Below are 24,360 nucleotides of genomic sequence, written 5' to 3'. Positions count from 1 at the left end.
CCTGTAGTTTTCTAAAATCCACCTGAAGCTACAGGAACTGGGAGACTAGTCACGATTGAGGGAAAGATGACTGCAGCAATGATCAGAGACCTCCTGGATGAAAACCTTCTCCAGAGCGCTGGAGACAACTCTATGAATGCCAGACTTGATTGCAGACTTGATCCGATTGTACGTCTCTGGAGAGATCTTAAAATGGCTGTGGACCTATCACCCATCCGACCTGATGGAGCTTGAGAGGTGCTGTAAAAAGGAATGGGCAAGGGATTGGTGTGCCAAGCATGTGGCATCATATTCAAAAAGACTTGAGGCTGTAATTTCTGCCAAAGGTGCATCAACAAAGTATTGAGGAAAGGCTGTGAATTCTAATGTGAATGTGATTTCTCAGTTTACCTCACGTAAACTTTTTTAACCTTGTCATGATTGGTTGTTTGTGTGTTGTTTGTCATGATTGTGTGTAGAATGCTGAGGGGATGAAAGGCATTTAATCCATTTTGGAATCAGGCTGTAACATAACAAAATGTTGAAAAAGTGATGCGCTGTGACTACTTTCTGGATGTCACAGAGAAGTAGCTAGTAGTTAAGAGTTGAAATAAATGAGTGGTTAACATAATATGTACTTGTCACACAGCAAGAAGCAAACAATGAAGGTTTACAAGAATTTTATATTTGTCACGTACACAGTCATACACGGTATGACGTGAATGGCATGTAATGGTGTCAGTTTTATTCTGAAATTCAATGCTATTGTTTCCAAAACAACAATAGAACCCGATTTGTAATTAAGTGTGGTTCAAAATCATTTTCCTGTGAAAGTGACGAATGTCCAACTGGGAGGAATGTCCAACTTGGAGGACATGATACTACATGATACTACTTTTGGAAACTCCCAGTATTGACATGGAAATTTCATATTCCATATCATACATATGCAATGCTACAAATTGTTACCTGAATTTTAAGAAACATTAAATGAATGACACAAATACTGGTTTTCACAAAGTTTGCTGCTTCTGTTTTTATTATGGCAATTTGCATATACTCCAGAATGTTATGAAGAGTTATGAATTGCACAGTCGAACTTAACCCTGAAAAAAAACCTTAACCCCTGCCACAAAAGGACCTGCTGATCCTCTTGTTAACACAAGTGAGAATTTTGAAGAGCACCAGGATGGCGATCATTCTGTCATGCTGATTGAGTTAGAATAGCAGACTGGATGCTTTAAAAGGAGGGTGATGCTTGAATTTATTGTTCTTCCATGCATATTTCTGTAACAAGGCTCCTTTCCGATTGTTTGGGGCATCTGGAAAAATTATTGTCCAGAGAAGAAAAGGTGGCGCTACCATCAGTCCTGTCTGGTGCCAACAGTAGCATCCTGAGACCATTCATGTGTGGGGCTGCTTCTCATACAAGGAAGTGGTCCACTCACAATTTTGCCCTAGAACACACCCATGAATAAAAAACGGTACCAAAACATCCTCCGACAGCAACTATTCTAAGGCACTGCTCCACTTGTGGTAAATCCTCAAGAGCCAAACAAACAAAAAAAAAATTCTAACAAACTCCAAGTACTGATTATAAAATAATTGGTTGCCATTAGTCAGGAAGAAGCAAAGACACTGAAGAAGCAAAACTTTGTGAAAACCAGTCATTCTCAAACCTTTTGGCCACGACTGTACATATATATATAAATGCAACAATTGTACATTTTTTGTGTGCTGTAACATGGTATATTGACCCTGGTGTTGCTAAGTACAAATTATTGTGATTTTGTAGATTCTTTTAATAACAATAAAAATCTACAAATAAAGTGAAAGTGAAGTGATTGTCACACGTGATACACAGCAGCACAGCACACAGTGCACACAGTGAAATTTGTCCTCTGCATTTAACCCATCACCCTGAGTGTGCAGTGGGCAGCCATGACAGGCGCCCGGGGAGCAGTGTGTGGGGACGGTGCTTTGCTCAGTGGCACCTTGGCAGATCGGGATTCGAACCAGCAACCTTCTGATTACGGGGCCGCTTCCTTAACCACTAGGCCACCACTGCCCCAAATATGCTTTGGAAAGAAAATATTCGTTTGTCGGTTTTGAAATAATTTTATCTTTATGATGCTGTAACAGTGACTTCTCTTAAGTCACGTGGTAAAATGTCTTGAGCGCACATAATGCATCACTCTTCCTTCTGCATACTTGCCATTTGAACGAAACAGTTTAGTTAAAGGGAACCATTAGGGATGAATGGATAAAGCCTGGATAAATTGGGAGGGTTGCGTCCTGTATTGACAACCAGACTGGCTGATCCGCTGTGGCACTCCCTAACAAAGCAGCCGTAGGAAGGAGGAGTCTAATTCGTGGGGGCTCAGCTAATTCTGCCACCACTAATGACAACGCAAATGATGCAGTCAATAAGTCTTATTACATGGCGTGGAACACAGTCTGGGTCTGAGCAGAAGCAGATGTACTGTGCGGCTGCCTCACGGTGATGGCATTGATCCATCGTTTTTTAACTGTGCCTGACTGCTCTGGAGCACTTTCATCTCTGCCGACCTGGTGTTTCCGTAGATAAACAGACTCACCAGGTGCACCAGCACGGCGTGGATGTGATGGATGATGTTCTCACTTCCAACACCTCTGTTGTCGACAAAGTTCATTTAGATTCTGGAGTTGGGGAATCTGTGAGGCAGTCAGAGATGTTGTGAAAGACTTTCAAAAATGCTTAATATGGATGCCAAATATTTTGTATTCTAAAAAAAGAAAAAATTATTTGGGCCAAATCAAGAAGGATTTATTTATGTCTGGACAAATTTGCATATATTATGTTGTTGTGGTGGACACATTTTTTTTATTGCCGAATGAAGAGGGTTTTGGGTATGAAGAGGCTGTTAAAAACTTAAGGTTGTCAAGAGTCTGTGCAAATGAAAGCGCCTTCAGAAGGTATATGGTCATATCCAAAGCCTTAGATGTTCCCCACACTCTCTGGATGATTACAAGCATAATGTACATTTACAGGGCTCATTTCTCTGTGTGTACCATATAGCCATCTCTTATCCACCTTTCTAGCCACTTTCCATACGGCACTCAGAAAATTGGGTCAAGCTTACATCAGATGTTTTCTGGGTCAGGAAAATGGAAGAGGATCCACAGAAAAGAAACACTACAGGTTTTTACTGTTTTCAGAAAGCTGCGTCCTCAGATTGTTCTGTTATTAAGAAAGGAGAGTTAACAAGAACAGAAAGGAACAAGATAGTTAACAAGAATAGAAAGACTAAGGCAGATTTGTTCTACTGTGCAATCTGAGGCAATACAGAAAAAAAAAATCTAATTTCATCAGAAAAAAATAAGGACCAAATTGTGATGGCTAGACAGATAACATGCCCTGCATCTACTGTATAAAAAAAAGGTTTGAAACACACTGTGAGTCTGTGCAATGGACAACGTACAGGATCTGCTACTGACTGCTTTGTACCAGGTACCTTCAGAGTTCTAGTAGCGTCTTGCTGGGTATGGGCTGTTTTAACAGTAAAAGTGGGAACTACTCAATATTAGGCAGGTGGCAATAACTTTATGGTTGATCAGTGTATGATATTACGAATACTATCATAACCAGAACACTGGGATTGGACTTTTACATAGACTCCTTAAATGCCATATGTTTTACCTGTACAATTTTCAAGATTTTATTTGTCATTTGCATGTATGGTACAAAGGGATTGAAAACAGTATAGTCACTATGTATATAAACATGTATAAAGAAGAAAAGAAAAAATAAGATAACTAATACATTTGAGAATTAAGAAGTTGTTTTAGGATCGTCAAATACAAATGTTCTAAAGAAAGGCATTTTTAATCACTATAATGTAAGATTGTCTTAATAAATAGAAATTACACAGAAACGATGTATTACATCCATGTATTACATCTAGAAATATTCATTTAAACTGGTGAAAAGATGAATACCACAAAAATATTTACAAAGGGTCTACATCACATTACATTATCGCTGTAACCAAATAACTACACGATGATGAATCTTGAATAATGACCGCTTGCATTAATAATGCATTTGGAAATAACAGGATTGGACTGCATGCTTTCAGTAAAAAAAAACACATTAATCCAAAATCCCAGTCCAGTCTGTACTGGGAATCTTTTCACAGTTTAACTCAAACAACAAGGTGAAGACCACAAGACAACAAAGGCTAAACAAAGCCATGCAGAGCTCCATGGACAATCTGATAGCCCAGTTCTGATGTTCGTCCTGTAATAACAGCGGTACTGGTGGGGGTTGGGGGTCGTGCAGGGTTAGTGTTTTTGCAGGATATCAGATCCACATTGGACACATCTCCCACACTCAAAGCCGGGCTCCACCTCTTCACTTGGAGTTGACGTACAGAGAACTGACCATTGTTGGCTCTTCTGGCATGGGCTCCTTCTTCCCCATCTGGCCTCTGCACATGAGGGAGAAGAGGCTCTTGGGGACGTTGCCGCTAAAGAGCAGGTAGATGCAGGGGTTCGCACAGCTATTCAGACTTGCCAGGAGCATCAAGATGGTGAAGACTGCAGCTGAAATCATAGAGGGGTATTTCACTCAGAGCAATAACAGATTAGACTTGGTCAGTGGTTATCTCCATTATCTCTAATCAGTCCTTAAAGTCTTAATAAAACTAAACCATAAGCCGATTTCAGGTTGGAAATGTCAACATATATAACACATTCCCTTCAACTTCAATTAGAGGTTATGAATAATATTTTAGTTTCAGTGCATCCGGAAAGTATTCACAGCGCATCACTTTTTGCATTTCTGTCCTCAGAATGCTATGCTTTGCTCAGTACTTTGTCGATGCACCTTTGGCAGCAATTAGAGCCTCAAGTCTTTTTGAATATAATGCCACAAGCTTGGTACACCTATCCTTGGCCAATTTGCAACACCTCTCAAGCTCCATCAGGTTGAATGGGATTGGTTTTGGCATCAGCCCGTGCTTCCGTTCCGTGGTTTCCGTGCTTTTATCAAATAAATGAATGCAAAAACTAACATTGTCATATTTTAGTTAGCAGACGGATGGGCGTGTCAGTTGTACAGGGGAACACTAACAAATTTCTGTAGTTTCCGCAGCATTATTACTGTAGGATTCCTGATGTAGGGCCTGTTTACTGCATGATGCACTCCGGTCTATATTTATTGGAGGGTAAAACCTTCTTTTCCTCTGAATCATCATAGAGTCGTTTTGAGTGAGGTTTCTTTGTGTTTTGTTGTCTGTAAGAACGAATGTCTTTCTATCTTCCACGATGTCACTGAGAGTAGTGTTACGCTGAAAGTCACCTGCTTCTCATAAAGCAATTTTGCTGGATGAGCCTTTGCCTTTGGTAGGGGGAGCTATACATTAGTTCCGTGCAGTTTGTGTGTTACTTTAAAAGTTCAGAGCTTGCTAGCATATTAATTCTTAAGTTAACTATTAGCATATCATTTTTATTTTCTGGCGTCATTTGGTATAGGGGGTAACAGAAGGTTAGCACTTGTTGGCCCCTTTGCCTTCACTCTGCGGTCCAGCTCACGCCAAACCATCTGGACTGGGTTCAGGTCCGGTGACTGTGGAGGCCAGGTCTCCACTTTTTGTTAAGTACATAACACCACATGTGTTCATTCATAGTTTTGAGGCCTTCTGTGAGAATCTACCAACGTAAATGGTCATGAAAATAAAGAAAACACATTGAATCAGAAGCTGTGTCCAAAATTTTGGCCTGTACTGTATATTTAAACATAATAATTTCATGTGCAAAAAGTGTTGTTTCCTTGCGTGTTAAACTCAAAATCTATAGAAATCAAACGAGAATTGCTGGTGTCTTCCTCATGTAAGTCGCTTTGGATAAAAGCGTCTGCAAAATAAAGTAAAGTAAAGTTTCAGTTTTCATTTCCAACTGTAATTTAATTTTCATTGCCTTGTAATTTTAAGACATTTTTGTCCACAAAGTCGTCCAAAGCCAAACCCAGCTAGATCTCATGGGGGTGTGGATTTGAATTGTCAGGCTGGTGATTGCACTTTCAGGGTCAAGGCTTGCATCACCTCACAAATTAGTAGAAAACATACATACAGCGCGTGTGTGGACTTGTAGAGGCATGGATAATGGAAATATATATCGAAAATGATGACATGGCAGAGATGGTAGAGTTGCCTGAGCCTGGCGCTTTTCTCTAGATTTTTTTTCCACAATGGATGTGGTGCTGTTAATTGTGTCTGTTATTTTTGAGCTGCATTAGGTTCATCATGCTTGGTCAGACTCCAGCACTAGACAATACACAACACATGCTGACTTGAATGTTAATTCATCTCATCCATCAAGATCTCACTGTGTTGCCTTGATTTAAGACATTGTTATATGGGTGACATTAGTCTCACTGTGATATCAAGTGATACTAATTAAATCTTGTACGAAAAGTAATATTTGAAAATGAACATTTTTCAAGGGAGGTCACATCTCGAATCAAATGGAGAGGAGGCAGCAACAACGTCTGAGTTCATTCTGAGGTTCACTCGGAGTGCTCATTAAACACATTTTTTACTTGTTAAAGACTACTCAGAATGACTTCTACTTGTTGCTGGGATGCAATATAATGGCATAGCAGTGACGATTTATTGCCTGCTGGCTACATTTTAAACAGCAAACATATAAAATATAATGTAGCATTTTTAGGATATTTTTTAGGATCTCTTTAATGGTGAGTGTTAATTTAATACACAGGGTGGTCCAATAAAAGAATGAGTCCATGATGAGTCCTTATCAGGGACTTCATCAAGGATGACTGGAAAAACAGTAGAATCGTGTAATAGGATTTCTGGTTAGAAGTAAGGAATTAATAACATTTGTGATCAGCTTTGCCTCTATTTTTCTGCTGTTTTTTTCTGAAACTGTTACCTTTTGTTGTCCTGCTCAGGAAAGACTATCTGGGGTCCAGGGACTTAAATACAACTGTCTTGGTTCATATTGTGCTTTTTTTTTTTTCAAATTTCATTTATTAGACTTTTTATATGTTAAAATATGGTTCTGTGATGTAAAATGGAAAGGTGAAACAGTAGGTTCCTTTTATGAATAACTGTTTCCTTCGATTCACACCAAAAGTTCATATGAAATTTTACAAAATAGTTCTGGAGCCTGACCATACACTGTAACTTGAATAGACAGAAATGATATATTGTCTTCTATGTCTTATGTTCTATGATATATTGTCTTCTATGTCTTATGTTCTGTCTCCGATGGAGGGGTTTTCAAGTAAGAATTTCATTGTGCTCTGTACGCTGTACTTTATACATATGACAATAAACGCAGTTCTATTGCTGTAATAAAGTATAAATAACAGTACGGTGATGATTGTTGTAATTAAGTGATATGGATGATGATAATGAAGTCCTTACTCTCCGTGGGCGCCTGCTCGTCCCAGACGGACCACAGCTGCGCGGTGAAGAACGGCGCCCAGCAGGCGATGTAGACCAGGACGATGGCCACCGTCATCTTCACCGTCTTCACGCGGGCCTTGGAGAGCCCCGCCACGCCGCTGGCCCGGGTCTGCGTCTTCATGCTCAGGTTGGCCTGCACGGCCCGGCAGATGCGCGCCTGGCACGCCACCACGGTCAGGACGGGGAGCAGGAAGATCACCAGCGTGGTCCAGGTCACGTAGGTCTTCAGGCCCCAGGGCTGGACGAAGTCGGCCCAGCAGTCGAAGACGCCGGGAGCGACCTGGACCTGGGAGAAGATGAAGATCTGGGGCAGGCCGCCCACGAGGGAGACCCCCCACGCCACGCACACGGGGACGTTCCAGCGCGCCCGGCGCCTTTGGAAGGTCACCATGGGCTTGCAGACGGCCTGGTAGCGGTCCACGGTCATCGCGACGATCATGTAGGTGGACGCGAACATGCCCACCACCTGCAGGTACTTGACCAGGCGGCAGAGCAGGTCCGGACCCAGGAAGCGGTCCGTGATGTCCCAGATGAGCTGAGGGCACACCTGGAAGAAGGCCACCACCAGGTCCGCCAGGCACAGGTGGAAGACGAAGACGCGCATGCGGGACATGTGCTTCCTCCTCCTCCAGAGGAAGAGCAGCAGCCCGGCGTTCAGGACCGAGGCGCTGAGGAAGATCATGCTGAGGAGAGCGATCTCGACCCGAGCCAGACCTTCGTCCCGCGGCTGCTCTTCAGAGGTCGCGTTGCTCGTGTTGGAATGGAAATAACGCATCTTCGCAACTCACCTAATCCATTTTCTTCAGTGCTCGGCTGCGTGGATGTGCCTCGAGTTCGGGATGGTGGGCAAGTTTTATCCCAAGCCCCCAGGAGGAGGAAGAGGAGGAGGAGGAGCTCTCCGTACTTTAAAAGGCGTGGGCATCACAGGCACCATTCATTCGGAATTCCAACTCCACGGTTGCCAGGTCGGCGCTTTTCACGCCATATTTTAATGGACGCGATAACTCGGCCAGACATAAGTGGGATGTTACGGAACAATAATAGCATGACGTCAGGGGGGATATGGCGATCAAACGAGAGCTCGTGGCTTGAAATTATCTTTTTTTTTCTGATTTGAGGTTTCTTCTGATGACCCGTGATCTCGTCTCAGTCATACACGGAAGGTTAAACAGACATGATCATTTACCACATTTCCGTTTTTAATTACCATGAAAAATAAGCCACATAAATGATTACAGTGGATCATGGTGATAAATAGCTATTCAGATTAGACAAATTAAATAAACAGCTTTTACATTTTGCTCAGCTCTCAAAATGAACAGTTGATGGTGAATTCTTTTGGCATTTAGTTTCTTAATATTTTCCAAAATGAAAAAAAATCCACATCCTAGCTAAATAACTGCAAAATGATAAAATGTAATCATAAAGTCATTCAAAATATCTACAATGTTTCATCAGTCTTATTTAAGGGCCATCAAACAAAAACAGCAATCGGAACAAAAGGCTCCAGTCTCTCGTTTATTGGGTCGTCTAAACGGGCGCACAATGACGAAATGCAACTTCAAATCTGCCATAAACACGTCAACGTATCGCCAGGAACTTATCGCCACCGAACACAAGGCATATGAAATGATGCGCCCATTGTAGGCTTGGCAGGCCGGCTGACAGTGACACTCTGCCGCGAGCTTCAGGCCTGCCGGAAAAACGAAGCCCTGCAACTCATAAATACCGACACACACTTGCCAGGAAAAGGCACTTCTGTATCACGCCGGGCTGAGCCGAACTGCATCCTGATGGAAAAGAATTATACGAAGGAATCCCCAGTGACGAGTGAAGCAGAAGAGAAGAAACCCAGACAGGTTCCATGAGGCCAGCGATCAGGACCGGCGAACCGTGCTGAGGAGCTCCTCTTTGTCCATTTGGTAACGGCTCTTTTTCCACACTTCCCTCAAGCTCTGCAGGATGGTGCCGATCTCTTTGCCTGACGTGATGCCCATCTTCCTCAGGTCATGCCCGCTGACAGGAAAGCGTGGGACGCACCAGTGCTTCATCTCCGCCAACAGCTTCTTCTCACCCTGGTACTTCAGGAGCTCACAGACTTTACTCTGAGCGTCCAGCTCCCGGCTCTGCAAACGGCAAGTTACATTATCGTTTTACAAGGCTTTCTTATTCACCCACCGCCCGTTACATTTTGTGCCTAATAAGTTTTTGTGGTCAGAAGAGGGTGTGACAAACCTTGCACACACACCTAAACTAATCCAATTTGTGACTGTATGCTTAACAAGTGTAAAATCCAAATAAAGTGGCCTTCTTTTTTGATTACTATTAATATTCTTCCAGTAACAAGTGTCTGGAAACCGTGTTTCCAAACGGAATAACATTTTGGTTACATTAACACTTTTTTTTGGATGAAAACGCATGTGCTGAGCAGGATGTTTAAAATGTTTCCCATTCCCGGCGGATCTCAGGATGTCAACAGCTTTATCCTCCACTAACTTCAGACTCCACGGCGGGAAGACAAACAATATGCATGCTTACGTCAATGATGAAGTCCGTGTAGGGCCGTAAGCTGTCGCCATTCTGACCTTTCACAAGGTCGCGCCTGTATTTGATTAAGAATATGGCCAGAGTCTTTTCTTCTTTGGAAATTTTAAGGCGCAGGTCGAGTCTCTCCACGTCGTCAGAGCTGCGGAAGAGCGCTGCGAGGACAGTCATGGGCTTGGGTGACAGACCCTGAGCATTGTCCCAGACCAACTTCAGCTCACCCATATTGCCATCTGCTGGCAGCCCTAAAAATTGCAGGCAAAAAATTTACATTTGGCAACAACAACAGATTATAGAACTCAATGGGAAATATAAACCACTGGAGATGTAAATGCAATGCAACAAACACGTACCCTCATATTGCATTATTACATGTTAAAATAATCTGTGGGTTTACTACTGTACAACTTTGTGAGAAATACAGATAAAATCGGCACTAATAAAGTTCCAACCTCAAGTGGCCTAAAAGAATGAACAAGCCTCCCCCTTACCCATGAACTGTGCCAACTCCAGCTGATAGACCAGCTCCAGGAGATGTGCTGCATGATTTCCGACCAGCATCTTCTTCAGCTCCACCCAGATCCTCTCTCCGGAGATGGCAGCCAGGCCATGAGCGCTCGCTCTGATGGCCTCCAGGGTCTCCGGATCGTGCTCCCCAGGTTGGGCGGCCACCCGACCATAGAACCTGAGCAGCAGACAGAACTACTCAGTGATTTTCCGATTAAGTGTGGCAGAATTTTGCTAAATGTTCAACTTTATGCCAGATTAAAAACCGCTGTGTTTGGTCTATGCAATAGGAACGTAAAAAAAAAAAAGTGTCCTCTGTTTTTAACCATCACCCTTGATGAGCAGTGGGCAGCCATGACAGGCGCCCGAGGAGCAGTGTGTTGGGAACGGTGCTTTGCTTAGTGGCTCATGAGTGGATTCAAACCCCCACACCTGGTACTGAAATTAACTCAGCAAAGGACCAGTACGCTGTACCTGAAATATCTCAAGATTCGCAAGTAGTCCTCCTGAATCCTCGATGAGGCACTGCCAACAAAGCGGACCTTTTTCTTCTGGAGGTCTTCGTATCCGTTGAAGTAATCATACAGGGTACCATCCAATCCTGACGAAATAGAATGTTAACCAACTGCTGGCCTGACTCGTCATGCTCACAGGAAGCCAGCAGATTACCCAGAAACATGGAGTTGATGGTGAGGTCCCTGCGTTCAGCATCTTTCTCCCAGTCGGTGGTGAACTCCACCTCAGCGTGCCGCCCATCCGTCTGGACGTCCACCCGAAGAGTCGTCACCTCAAAGTTCTCATTGTGGACCTGAACAAAAGCAGCGTCCTGCAACATTAAAACGTGGCCACTTTTTACACCAAAACTGAACAACCAAGAAGTGGCGAGAGTGGAGAACCCTGGCAGTGATGGTCCCGTGCTTTTCTCCTTTGTTATTGATCATCCGGACGCCTGCTGCCTGGAACATGCTTTTCATCTGCTCGGGTGTGGCCGTGGTGGCGAAATCCACATCTTCAGGCCGTTTCCCGGACAACAGGTCCCTCACGGCTCCTCCCGCGATCCTCAACTCAAACTGATGCTTCCCGAACAGATCTGGCAGGAGATGAAGAGTCACCCTCCGGTGGCCTGCACAGGCCCAGCGTGAACACAACTCACCTGCGACGCTGTTCAGGCCGTCGGTGAATAGGGACTGGAACGCCTCCGATTTCAGCTGCATGGTCAGGAAATGCCTGCGACTCCACAACACTCGTCCCCACATATGGCTCGGCTACTCATAAGCACCGAGGCAATAAATACAAATGCTGGAAACGGCACCTTCAGCTGAATAAAAACTACAAATGCTAAGTCACATGCGCATCATTGCTAGCGCTCATTTCGATCGATTCAAAAGCTTAGACTGGCCCTTTCTGAGGTAAAGACTGTCTTTAACAATCCGTGTGCAACCGATGACGAGCACGACTAACCTGCTAATTTGACTTCCGTCACTTATAATTCTGAGCATTGCAGCAGTCACGCCGGGCCGCTCCGGAATCAGCCATGATGCCGACCACGGCAAAGCGCGACGGGTGATGACGTCATCAGAAAGCACGACGACTGATGACCAATAGAATTTTAGCGTGTCTAAAAAGAGGCGGGTCTTTAAACCAAAGGATATGATGTAATCACAGAGTTGTCCAAAAGTTACATTGATAAGAATTTCCTATAAATATAAGATTAATAATGATAAAAAATAATAACTATAATAACTTTATAAACAATGTATATCATTCTATTTTAATAGTTAAAATCTTTGCGTGTGTGTTTGCAGTAAATAATGTAATTTGATACACAAATGCTATCTTCAAAGAATTTCAATCACATACAGAGTACACGGAGACAACATTCCTCCAGGTCATGAGTGCAATAGCACAAGCACAAGCCCAACATTATAACACGACGACAGGTGCTTACCGGACATAATACGGAGTAACAAGAACACAGTGCAATGCATGACGATGTATCCATTCATAAGAGGAGTAGTGCAGGACAGGACAACACAGTGCAGTTGACAGATGTCATACTGGTCCAGGATGCATTTCACTTCGTGTTGTACTGCTATAACTATGCATGTAAAAATATAAAGCTTGAGTCTTGAAATACCAAATACGCTACAACAGCCGTCTAGTTAACCATCTTTTTTAATGTTTGGAATTCTCGCGAGAAGACGGTGTCTGATAATGTTGCCAGGTTGCAAAGTTGTAGAAATCGTCATATATTGCTTGTCGAGAACATGTTTTGTAGAACCCAGTTCTCAGAGAAAGTTCTCACAAACATGTAAACGCGTGTCTGTGGGCTCTGGCTTGTTTGCCATCATCTCGGTGGAGTTTGTCGTTTGTTTTTTTGGCCAATGACTGTCGTCGATCTGGCAACACGGTGCTGGCGGAACGGCGCGCGTCCGCAGCTGCTCAGAAGCCGATCGCTCAACACGCAGAAATGTCGAAAGTAGCGATGGCTCCGATGCGGACCTTAAACGACTTCTTCCCCGGCTCCGAGCGCTTTGCTCGGCCCGATGCTCGTGATCTGGCGAAGTGGAACAACAGAGTAGGCAGCAATCTGCTGTACTTCCAGACCAACTACCTGGCGCTGGCGCTGCTGACTTTCTTCGGGGTTGGGTGAGTCCGGGTCAGAAAAATCATCGGAACGAGACGAGGGAGTAAGTTTAATGGTGGCAAAATACATCATTATGTAAATGAATCTGTCGAGTGTCTAAATATATATCACGAGTCACGTGTCCCGTGGGGTCCAGGGTTTTATAACATTGAATTAAGCCTCAAATTTCCGTGCCCTGACCACCTGATTACTGTCCGCATCGTTCATTAACAGTAAATGTAAAATACTGTACACCACAGCAAATTCAGAGTGGCGATCATCTAAATTGGCTGTCATGCAGTTGTGTGTATCTCACAATACGATACGTATCACGATACACGGGTCACGATGTATTGTGATACTGTACGTGTTGTTTGCCGAACGTGTAAAAACAAGATGCGGTGTACGATCTGGGTGGATCGTCTGAAATATATAACTCAGAACCGAATTTTAACTCACAGAACAAGTAGACACCAAAAGCGTGTAGATAAAATACAGAAGATATTCAAATCTGAGTCAGTTGTCTAAGGCTGGTGTGGTGCTTGTAGAGGACTGAGCACATCGATATAATATAAAATATCGATATCTGATGTCCCTGTATCGGTACATCACCACCACATAAAATATGGCGATGTACTGCTGTATCGAGATTTCCCAACGCCCCTGCGAATGCGATGAAAGAGCAGCCATTCCATGTGATAATGGCGACTTAAGGCTCCTCTGTGTGAAGACTGAGGAGCTCCAGAGACTTCTGGTCCGTCATCATTAGTTATAATTGTGCTTGCCTCTCCCGCTTGGCCATGAGAGAAGTTTGCACACCTACCGCTCTTCCACTAAAATAAACCCCCAACCCTAACCCTGTTATCTACGCCATTCGTACATGGATCGTATCGACGTACATGGATTTAGACATGCACTTTGACCCGAGCTGAAAGGCACTATATTAATGTATATAATCTGTCTTTCAATTTGGAACTTTTATTTTTGGAACATCCAATTTATCGGCTGCACCAATTGTGTAAACGTTCACAGACGTGCATGACTTTGTGAAAGAGGAGAGTTGATTGTCACCTTGTGAACGCTCACCGCAGTTTTTTTTAATTGAATACGGAAGGTTCAGAACAAGCTCGGAATATCGTGACCTGTAGCTCAACACGAGCAGTTTGTTGTCGTGCTTGCACGATGCGGCCACCGGGAGGCGCCAGTGCTGTTCCCAATGACGCCCACTTTCTTGTGGCGGTGTGGCCTGTGCAGGCTGCTGAACCCGACCGGGATGCTGCTGGGATTAGTGGTGGTCACCCTCACGTTTGTGGGGTTTGTCTGGGCTGCGGAGAATGAGGCCACCATCAGGAGGTTGAGGAAGGAGAACCCATCCGTGTTCGTGCTTGCGGTGATGTTGGCGAGTTACGTGGCCATGTCCGTCTTTGGAGGAGTGTTGACCCTCTTTTTTGGCATTTCTTTGCCCATTTTCTGTAAGTATTCCATAACGAAGACTCTGGGATGTATTTACTTAATAGTTGTTTTCTATGGTTTCTCACAATCTTTACCCCCCCCCCCCCCCCCCCCCCCCCCTTATTGCAGTGATCTTTGCACATGCATCCCTCCGCCTGCGCGGCATGAAGAACAAACTGGAGAATAAGATGGAAGGAGTAGGACTGAAGAAAACACCAATGGGACTCATACTGGAGGCTCTTGGCCAACCGGAAGAGAATTTAACCAAAATCCAGGACTTCCTGGAGAGCAAAATAAAGTCCTGAGATGGCCGTGAACGTTCCGGAACTCCTTACATGTTACGTTGCTGCACTTGCCAACGATTTGGAAGAATTTGACCCAACCAGTTTGATTTGGGTTAAGTTTACATGTTGGAGCTGTAGCTCTACCTCAGGGACAAGATCACATTTTGTTGACCTAAATGTACTGTGAACTGAACCCAGAGCACCTTTTAAATAAAATAACCAAAAAAATGTCATATTCAGGTCACTTGGCTGTAGTCACTTGACAGGCCACTGTACGCTACAACAGATGAACTGTAGCATGAAGGAAGTTTTCATTTAAAACTGATGTATGAAAAAGCGGAAGGTATTTATTTCGGTTTTGTTCACTTTATTTCCAGTGGTTGGTCAGTGTGAAACGGTTCATTCATCTGTGGTAAGAGTGCAACTGTTACATGATAAACGGTGTTATATTTTAATTAAATGTATAAGAAATGGATTGTGTTGAGTCCAGGATTAAACCAAAGTCTCACACCAGTGTGGTTTTAATTACATTTGTAAATTTTTTTGGCATTGTTGGCATTAAATCGGCAAATCGTTACCCTCAACATCGTAGCAAATGTCTCAGTTCATAAACGAGATGAGCTGCTGTGGCATTTAGCGCCGACGTTCAGAAGGTCACTGGGGTAAATTTCTGTAACGTAACGTCACCGGGCCCTGCGTTAGCACCGGAGCCCACGACGTCAGTAGACTCTGTCAGGTTTTATCTTGACAGCGGCTGCAGGGTGATGGATGGGGTCTCGGCATCCCCGCCCGCCCCGCCCCGCCCACACCTAATCAATAGGCTGCAGTAGATTGCGCGGCAGAGTTGAGTGGTGTGACGGTGCTGGACAGATTTATTCGCAGATCTCCAGAGTCAGCAATTCGGCACGTCTACGCGTTCATTATAAATGTTGACTGGCCTTAAACTGGCTCTCCTGGTGGATCACAGAACCAGTCGTGGAACCATCTGGGCCAGTCTCATCTGTATGAACAGTTGTCAGTGCATGTCACGAAAAAAACAAGACGGTTTGCATCGCAATACAAGTTGTCTTACGTGTATCTGGACATGAAATGAGGTTAACTTGATTTATAAACTGTTACGGGATCGGACGGGGCTGAAGATAAAGTTAGAGAACAACAAAGAAGGATGAGCTCACCTCCAGCCACTCCCCTTCTATACGCAGGGTTTCATTAGCTCATTAGAGGTTAACTCGTCAGCTGGCAGGTAAAGTTAATATTAATAATTACTATTATTAAGGAGATCTGGGAAAGTGTGAAAAATCCCCCCTTTCACGTGCGTACATTTTTACGAACACCGGATATGGGCCCTGATGGGATTAGAAGGATCCCAGGCGCTGCAAGTCCAGTTGGTGGGATTTGATGGCGTGGTATTACCCTTCAAATACCCTACAAATCAAAAGTCTGGCGCTTATGGGGACTAACTTGGAGCCATTTTGAAGAATCCAATGAAATAATTTATTACTCTTCACATCAGGATAAAGTAAAGTATGTTTGATCTGTTTTTTCAGAGTCGTCTCTTCTTACCTTCATGGCTGCTTTGTTCACTATTGTCCTCATCAGAAGTCGCTGCATGAGACGCTTATTAACATGAGTGAACGAGAAGAAAGTGTTCAGCATAATAATCCTTCAGGACTGTTGGAAACCGTCCCCGTTTCCTGATGCTTTGTTTTTGCTTATTGCGTAACCTCGTGTGTTCAGTTTCGTTATATAAGGTGAAAAACTCAAGACCCATAAATGATTCGGTGAGTCCAGGCTTTTGGCTGGTACTGTATGTGCCATTAACAACCTATCCTGGGTACGTTCACGCCCGCGAGGCACGAACTCACTAGTTACAAGGACACCCAAGCACTTTGGGGTTTTGATCAGGCTTGTGCGTTCTTGCTTTACATAATTCCATCATAATTGAGTCTTGAAGTGGGACGGCGTCCTCCCATTAGGTGCTGGAAGATCTCCTACCACCCGGAACATGGTTCGATATTTGCACGAGAGCTACGGTCTTTTTTTTTTGGTTTGGGGTTGTTGGGGCCTGGAGAAGGAGCGTGATGAGCGTGCCTCTCCTCTCCTCAGGGGCAGCTCGAGTCTCCGGGCGGACAGTGGGGGCCTGTCCTCGCGTCCCGCGCCTCGCAGCTGTTGCTGGGGTCTGTCGGGCGGGACTCAGTGCTGCACGTTTGATGGTGGCAGAGCGCGTTCTGGGTCACGTGGACTTCCTTTAAAAGAAGTCTGTTGAAGACCTGAATATGAGTGTGGATCAGCAGGGGATTTATGAAAGCGGTCGCTGCAGGGCATAATAATAATTATAAAACATTTGGCAACAGGCTCCAACAGGCTGCTTCATCAGTTTAAAAAAAAAACATGGATACCAACGTTCTGACGGCCAGAAGCTACTAGTTTGAGCTTGCACAGGGGTATCCGTCTTCACCTCCATGTTCCTCTCAAAGACGTCAAGATCTTCCTCTTCTGCCTGGTATACGTTGGTTTTGGGTCGTCCCTGACATAAAAAAAGAAGAAAACTGGGGGACTGCGGCCCGTAGTCACAGTCTTGTGGCCCAACATCGTTTCCGACAGACTCCCATTCAGCAGCGCCATTGCAGCCAGGTGCGAGGCGAGTGTGCGGTTCTTTTGGTCAGTTCGTATATTTAGCCAGAAGGCCGCACATCTGTGTTTCTGTCCAGTTCAGTCGGCGCTATTACCGTACTGTACGGTGTGAGATTGGTAACAGTGCTGAAAGGGCAACAGGCGGCCTTTATGTGCCGAGCCGCGGCTCTCGCATCTGTGCGGTGATTGTGCGGTTGAGCCCCTTTCTCTGCCCATAAAGGTTAAACATGAGCTTCGTGTGTGTGTGTGTGTGTGTGTGTGTGTGTGTGTGCGCGTGCACTTTTAACAGTGCAGGGGAGTGAGTTTTTAATTCCTGGCTATTTTAACCTTTAACCTCAGTTGTCCGGAGAGTGCTGGTCACGCCGGTTAACGTGAAACGGCTACGCCGGGGGGTTAAAATGTCCGTCGTGTTGTAGGCGTGTGGCCGCCTGGTAGCTATGTGCAGCTGGTGTGTGTGTGTGTGTGTTTGTGACGGGAGGGGACAGCTGCTGCCAAATTCGTCTCTCCCCACCACCGTAGAGGGAATCTCGGAGGGCTGGAGCACCTCTGGAATAAAAACGGCAGGAGGATCCCAGAGGAGCCAAACCAGCCCTTTTAACATGGAAGAGGGGGTTTGGTGAGCGAGAGGCGGCCCGGTGTTTGGTTAACAGGAGGGTCCGCCTCAGGGCCACAATGGACACTTGGATCCAGCGCGGTGGGACAGGAATTGTCCCACTCCTCCTGCCTCTTCAGATACGCTGGGAACGGCTGAGACTTAATCCACTGATAAGGTTCTGTTTATTTTAAGAAGCCCAGGAGAGACGCTCATGGGCTTTATGGGGTGTGTCCGACAAGCCGCTGTCTGGTTCTTCAGGTTTCCCTCGGTCTTCTGTTCCCGGAAGAGTCAGGTAAACACAGAGGGACATGAAGCCAAGAACAGGAACTAACAAGAAGTTTGAATAAACGGAACTGTAAACCAGGTTCTAGAACTTGATCGGACTGTCCCAGTAACTACTGATTGTAAGTCGTTCTGGATAAGGGCGTCTGATAAATGCTGTAAATGTTTTGGGGCTGATGGGAAATTCAGGTTGCTACACAAGAACTCCAGAAAGTGTCTTTAGATACTATGATGACATGGTCTTCTGACTACAACAGGGTTCTCCTGGGTAAATAGTGTAAAAGTGACCGATTGAGACCAACTGAAGCTTCACACCGGACTCACAGGCCAAGGAAGGTCAGAAATTAGCAGTATGCTGGACTTTGTAGTCAAGGTCTCTTTAGGTCATGGTCCTCAGAGGGAAAGAAAGATGTGCAAAACAAAGAAGCTCAAATGCATTATACTTTCTCTGCAAATAAAGAAAATTAGCCTAATTATCGAAATGGCCTAGTAAACATGAGTTCAGCTAATTCAAATGGACTTGGCTCAAAATGTTGGAACATTGCAGCGGTGTCCTCCTTAATGGTTTGGCAAAAAAGCTCTCCGTTTAAACTATGATTTCTTTTTTGAACAGTAACCCACAAAAGCACCACGATTCTGTGAAAGTTTTAATTCAAAGGCATACAAATGACTAAGAACCAGCTTAAATTTGATTACTATATATTACATGTGTCTTAAAAGCACATAAAAAAAGACTGAAAAATGGACAAAAGTAGTAAAGGGTATGTACAGTATCCACATAAAATGTACACTTCTACCATTTTAAAGGAAGAAAGCCACACCATGGATTCCAGCATGGGACGCAGCAGGCATCACACCCAAATATATCAAACTGTGCCCGGTCTAAGTCTCACTCATTAATGGCTGAAGGAAATGGCAGAGAAATGGTTTATACTTGGTTTTAAGGTGTTGCGTGGACCTAATTTGGCAAGTTGACTTTCCAATACTTGGTTATGGCAAACGTGTGTCCACAAGTAACCGAGACTCCACCTGATTGGACCACAAGGAGTCTCATTCCCCAGAGGCTGGGTCATGTGTCTACATAAATACTGCTTTAAAAAAAAAAAAAATTACCACAGAAGAAGAAATAGTGACATTAGGCAAAAGTGACAGGAAGACGTTTCCATGGCACGTCCTTAAGTTGGGTTACATCCTTCATTTCAAAATGACGCTTTAGGGTATACTTCCACATACTGCTTGGTCTCGGGTGTTGTCTCAGACCAGGCAAACAAGCAAAAGTTGTCCCAGAAACGCCAGAGCAGCCTTTCACAAGTGCAGTCAGCTCACGAAAAAACTCGAGTGCCACGACTACACCCCTGAGAATTCAACCTGGAACCTTCAGATGAATCACGGCACTGCAGTTTCCAAACACCAAGTTCTTGTTTCCCCATTTGCAGGTGCCATCGTACATAGTTGTGACTTTCTCGTCTGGTTACATTCCTCCAAAGCCGGTCCTTTTTTTTTTTTTCTTGTATCTTTGGGGCCCTGTCCTGGAGTCACGTGGTTCAGTCCAAAGGCACATAAGAGCTGAGAAAATGTGGACAGCCACAGCTGACGGGTCACTTTATACTATTGTTCCAGGTTTGGAATCCTCGTGCCAGAGAAGCAACTGGTCCTCGGAATCAAAGCTGCCGTCCAGTGGACCACTCACATGCGCATCCATTTGGTTCACATCAACGTACGATCTACAACAGAGAACCACATTCCATTAGTTACACGCTGGGGCGGAACACACACATACAGAACAAATAGCTTGAATAGAATCATTTAAACCTGGGTTGTCAGTGACACAAACAAGGTTCACAAACTTTGCCTCGACTAACCTAAAATCTGCTTTTAACTTGAGTGAGATTGAGGTGTTAAGTCATGCAACACAGGTTTAAAAGTATTTCACACAGCTGTAACACACAAAAAAACAGCACAGCCATAACACACAGACGGAAAAAGGCAAGCCACACAACGCCCCCAGAGAAACCAGCACCCAACACCAACATAAAGGGCCATCCCACCACCCCGAGCGAGACAGGAGAGAGGGAAATTAAATTTGAAAAGAAAAACATAAAAAAAAGAAAAAAAGAAAAAAGGTGAATAATTGATCACCCACGTGGAAGGAACAGGGTTGGAGGGCGTTAGCAGTATCTCACCCATTTTAGCACCGTGCCTTGCACTAGCACTGTACGTTTCCTGCTCAGTACCATCTAAAGCCCCCGGAAATCGCCACTGTCTACTATAGCTCGGACACAGATACTCGGGGGGGTATCTGCACATAGGAGAGAGAGGAGGGAGGGGGGGTAAAGGTCAGTGCGGTGTCTGAAGGTTGCATATGCGTGTGCATATGCAGATGAGAATTGGTTAACCACGTCTCAAAAATGAGAGAAAAACTATTAAGAATCTACACACAGAAGCCATGCACTTGCCGCATTCACCGGCCGGTGAGCGTAAAAACGACACATTCACAGCAGCGCCACTCCACTCTCCACACGCAAGCGGGCCACTCATCACGCACAGTGGGCATCGACACTCCTGCTGTACTTACTATCGTGGGCATTTTACATTTTATTATTATATCGCTCATGCCTGGAGCTGGGGGGCTGCCGGGGAAAAGAGAAGGCCTGCTCCGCCCGGCAGCGAGAGGACGGGCACAGGAAAGAAGAGGAGGAGGAGGAAGGGCAAGCAGGGAAGGAGGCAGGGAGAGGCTGGGGTTCACGCTCAGGTTGGGGATGCTGCACGTGTGGAGAGGAGGCGCATCTACAAGAGACATCGACCAATGGGGAGGTTATACTAGGCCTGAACGATACGGCACAAAACTAATGTAACCATAGATGGTAGACGGTATAAACATTTTAAATTTAACTGGATTTTGACCATAGTTGTAGAATAAACTTTTTACAGATACATCAACATATCATAACCATGTAAAACAATATCTGGGCAATTCTACTAAAAGCGTACTGTCTCTCACACACACACACACACACACACACACACACACACACACACACACACACACACACACACACACACACACACACACACACTTTAATATAGTCAGAAAACATTTAAATAACACTATGCTCATATTTTAATCATGCAGTCCCTCCAGGCTTCCAGGACTTTATTTTATGATTTTTACACCATAATGACTTTTTTTGCACAGGGCACCTAACAGGCTAGGACCACCCCTGGTCAGGTCTGTGCACGCATGCGCACTTCCGCGTTTACGAAGTGCAGCGCACCCATGGACTGGTGACCGGCGGATTACTAACAGATTGAAGGTTTGTTTTATTTATTGGGTCTGCAGTATTTTTATAACTTTTAAACTCTAAATTTAAGCATTACAGCCATTTTTAATTATATTTAAGGCCTTGTTTTTTTGGAAACAAAAAATGAGGGCTTTTTAAAGATCTGCGGAAACCCTGCAGTGCGCTCTCTGCCCAAAACGAATGCTTCATGCTGCAAGTAGGTGTGGTTTTGTGCCAGTCATTTTCTGTGGTAGGTCGGCCTAATCAAAATCTCTCCCGTTGGCCAACTTTATATCGCATACCGTTTATACCGCACAGCCCTAGGTTATACAGTAAAGTGAAAGGCTAGAGCCCTAAATCTGACCAGAAACCAGGTCTTAGCCACTGACTTTACAGCAAAGGAGAGCAATTAAAAGGAGCTTTAGCGTAACCATCGCATAACCACAACATACACAATGACTCCACTTCACAAGGGGATTCTAAATGAGGAGAAAGTAGCAAGCCTGTGAAGATCCAGAGAAGGCGAGGTCGCTCTCAGTAACATGGACTGGTTAAGTAGCATCGGGGATCAGTCTAAGTGGATGGGGAGCTGAGCCGAACCACGCTGCCGCTCACCTGCTGTACGCCGGCTGGCTCAGGTGGGAAGTGCTGTAGGAGTAAGCGTGCTGCGATGACAGGGCCATTGGCTTGTCGTACTGCCCGTAACCTGGCGCCATGTGGCCATGCCAGTTCCCAGAGTTGGTTGCTGAGGGAACTGTGAGTAAAGTAAAAAAAAAAAAAAAAAGGTCAGAATGAAACGTGCAACCTCACACAGAGGAAAAAAATAAATAAAAATGCACACTGTATATCAAGCGGAGTTCCAGAGAAGCTAGGACATGTGATGATGGACAGGGACAGGACCTTCAACTCTCTCTGAAGATGAGAAACCCCACTGCTAGTGTGTGCCAATCAAATTCTTCACCCACAAATCGTATCAACTGACCTCTTCTCCCCCCCCCCCCAAACTAAATCCTTGTTTTAAGACAGGGACGCTTCTTCCTCATGTTTTGTTATTTTGGGACTGGCAGGGATTCGTACCTGAGGAGTAGGATGCGAGTCTCTGGCTGCTACCATAGGGAGCTCCCATGGTCTGGTAGGCCATGCTGTGGTAGTCATAGCTGGCCTGCTTATGCATCGTGTTCCGGTTGTACCAGCCCCGCAGGTGCTCAGCCACCATGGCCTTGTGGAAGTTCTTGGTCATGCTCTCTTGGTGAGAGGGCTGCCGGTTTCGGGAGGGCCTGAAGGTGGCGTAATGGCTGTACTGAGAAACGCTGTCTACTTCGTCCGAGTAGGTATCTTGATACGCTTCGCTGGGGCTGTGGGTGTGGCTTGTTTGGTGGTACGCTGTGGGGTTGACATTGTAATGGCCCTCCATGTCATTTTCATACACGTAGGCACCATTTGAGTAGGGCTCAGGCTCTGGATAGTGGGGGTAGCCGGTCACATAGTACGCGGTGGTGCTGGGCCTGGCTTGGTTTAGGTAGGCTTGAGAGTAGCATTCATCGTGCTGCGCCAAGTTGGGCATGCTGCCCGTGTTGGCGTATACGCTGCACTTCCGGACCTGCTTCCGACGGACACGGGAGACGGGGTTGCAGTGCTGTCCTGGAACCGGGCACTCCACACTGGACTGGCTGGTGTAGGACGAGACGTCGTCGAGTATCTCTGTGCTGGTGCTCCGGCGAGGGGCGGGGATGCTAAAGACAGGCTTGGACGCGTCGGTGGCGGCTATGAAGACTCCAGACTGAGACTCCAGGCTGCCACTCCGCTGACGGAAGTGCTGAGGAGAATCTTCGTACCTGAGAAACCAAAACCATGATGAAAGATGTAAGCTTATATCAAAACTATGAAATTTAATTAAAATATATATATATATATATATATCACAGAAATTAAAATCTAAAATGGTTCCTAAAAGTATTATTTATTTTATGGTTTGACCAGATTTCTGTGTGTAAGATAAATGGAGCAGGTTTTTAAAGTTGTATTATCAGAAGAAATTAAATTCTGTGTGCAGCAGTAGATAATTCAGCTTGATTTGATTGAGCTTTTCAGCTTCATTTTTGTGATAGGCTGTTACGCCATTCTTTAACATGTTCTTAAACCATATGACCAATGAAGCATCAACATTGACTACATTTACATTTTTATACATTTCTACTTTTATGTCATTCCCTAAACTGGTGGATTTGGGTGGTGCTGTATAAACCAACCTGAGGTGGGTGCTGCTGTGGGCATTGCGAGTGAGCAGAGGGGTGGGAGGCATGCTCCTTGAGTCTCGGGTCGGAGGCCTGGACGGGCTGCTCAGCACTGATAAGCCATCCAGTTGATCGTAGTGGACTTCACCATAATTTAATCTGAAAAGTAGATAAGCACAATGGCAACAATGTCAACTTCCTGCAAGCAGAGCTCTTATCGTGACAGGAAACTAAAAAAAAAATTAAATAAAAAATAAGATGCAGACATGCTGAGCCGGCACGCCACACCTTCAACTTCGTCCATACACCTGGACGGGTGCCCTGCCATGACTCAACCAAAGCCAGCAGCACAGCTTAATCTTCTCACCCAGCACTGTTAAATAACTTACTTTCTCTGGGAAAACCCCAACTTTAAAAGTAAAAGGGCAAGTGGATGTAACATTTTGGACCAGATTTACTGTACTGCCTTC

At 44.9% G+C, this 24,360-nt stretch overlaps 4 protein-coding genes across 13 annotated transcripts in view; 1 reads left to right on the top strand and 3 right to left on the bottom strand.

Moving 5' to 3' along the window:
• Nucleotides 1–4,281: 4,281 nt before the first annotated feature.
• avpr2b.1 (arginine vasopressin receptor 2b, tandem duplicate, 1) lies at nucleotides 4,282–8,261 on the bottom strand. Its single transcript, XM_028998013.1, has 2 exons — nucleotides 7,410–8,261; nucleotides 4,282–4,563 (listed from the first exon to the last, which is right to left on the bottom strand). The coding sequence occupies exons 1-2, from the start codon at nucleotides 8,224–8,226 to the stop codon at nucleotides 4,373–4,375; spliced, it is 1,008 nt and encodes a 335-aa protein (XP_028853846.1). The 5' UTR covers nucleotides 8,227–8,261; the 3' UTR covers nucleotides 4,282–4,372.
• Nucleotides 8,262–8,628: 367 nt separating this feature from the next.
• Nucleotides 8,629–13,614, bottom strand: trnt1 (tRNA nucleotidyl transferase, CCA-adding, 1). Of its 4 annotated transcripts, XM_028998894.1 has the most exons (8): nucleotides 11,964–13,609; nucleotides 11,656–11,767; nucleotides 11,399–11,592; nucleotides 11,172–11,310; nucleotides 10,977–11,103; nucleotides 10,487–10,680; nucleotides 9,990–10,240; nucleotides 8,629–9,577 (listed from the first exon to the last, which is right to left on the bottom strand). In XM_028998894.1, exons 2-8 carry the CDS (start codon nucleotides 11,756–11,758, stop codon nucleotides 9,329–9,331), a joined length of 1,257 nt encoding a protein of 418 aa, XP_028854727.1. In that variant the 5' UTR covers nucleotides 11,759–11,767; nucleotides 11,964–13,609; the 3' UTR covers nucleotides 8,629–9,328. The 4 variants fall into 4 exon arrangements, with proteins under 4 accessions (XP_028854727.1, XP_028854726.1, XP_028854725.1 ...); XM_028998893.1 differs by having other exon boundaries at nucleotides 11,399–11,820; nucleotides 11,964–13,614; XM_028998892.1 differs by having other exon boundaries at nucleotides 11,399–11,767; nucleotides 11,964–13,614.
• On the top strand, nucleotides 12,919–15,374 carry arl6ip5a (ADP-ribosylation factor-like 6 interacting protein 5a). The gene is made up of 3 exons (XM_028998896.1): nucleotides 12,919–13,151; nucleotides 14,383–14,600; nucleotides 14,710–15,374. Exons 1-3 carry the CDS (start codon nucleotides 12,973–12,975, stop codon nucleotides 14,883–14,885), a joined length of 573 nt encoding a protein of 190 aa, XP_028854729.1. The 5' UTR covers nucleotides 12,919–12,972; the 3' UTR covers nucleotides 14,886–15,374.
• A 3,635-nt stretch (nucleotides 15,375–19,009) lies between these two features.
• The window catches only part of frmd4ba (FERM domain containing 4Ba), a 35,738-nt gene continuing 30,387 nt past the window's right edge, over nucleotides 19,010–24,360 (bottom strand). For 2 of the 7 annotated variants that reach the window (XM_028998184.1, XM_028998188.1), the window contains exons 20-23: nucleotides 23,906–24,049; nucleotides 22,734–23,491; nucleotides 22,272–22,410; nucleotides 19,010–20,099 (exon numbers count right to left, since the gene is read on the bottom strand). In XM_028998184.1, coding sequence (XP_028854017.1) covers nucleotides 19,979–20,099; nucleotides 22,272–22,410; nucleotides 22,734–23,491; nucleotides 23,906–24,049 — 1,162 coding nt within the window. In that variant the 3' untranslated portion in view covers nucleotides 19,010–19,978. The other 5 variants (XM_028998181.1, XM_028998183.1, XM_028998182.1 and 2 more) reach the window with 5 other exon arrangements.

The sequence above is a fragment of the Denticeps clupeoides genome, chromosome 12, assembly GCF_900700375.1.
Source record: "Denticeps clupeoides chromosome 12, fDenClu1.1, whole genome shotgun sequence".
NCBI classification, from domain to species: Eukaryota; Metazoa; Chordata; class Actinopteri; order Clupeiformes; family Denticipitidae; genus Denticeps; species Denticeps clupeoides.
Note: the sequence above shows the minus strand (reverse complement) of the source record. Positions and strands in the feature narration are given on the sequence as shown.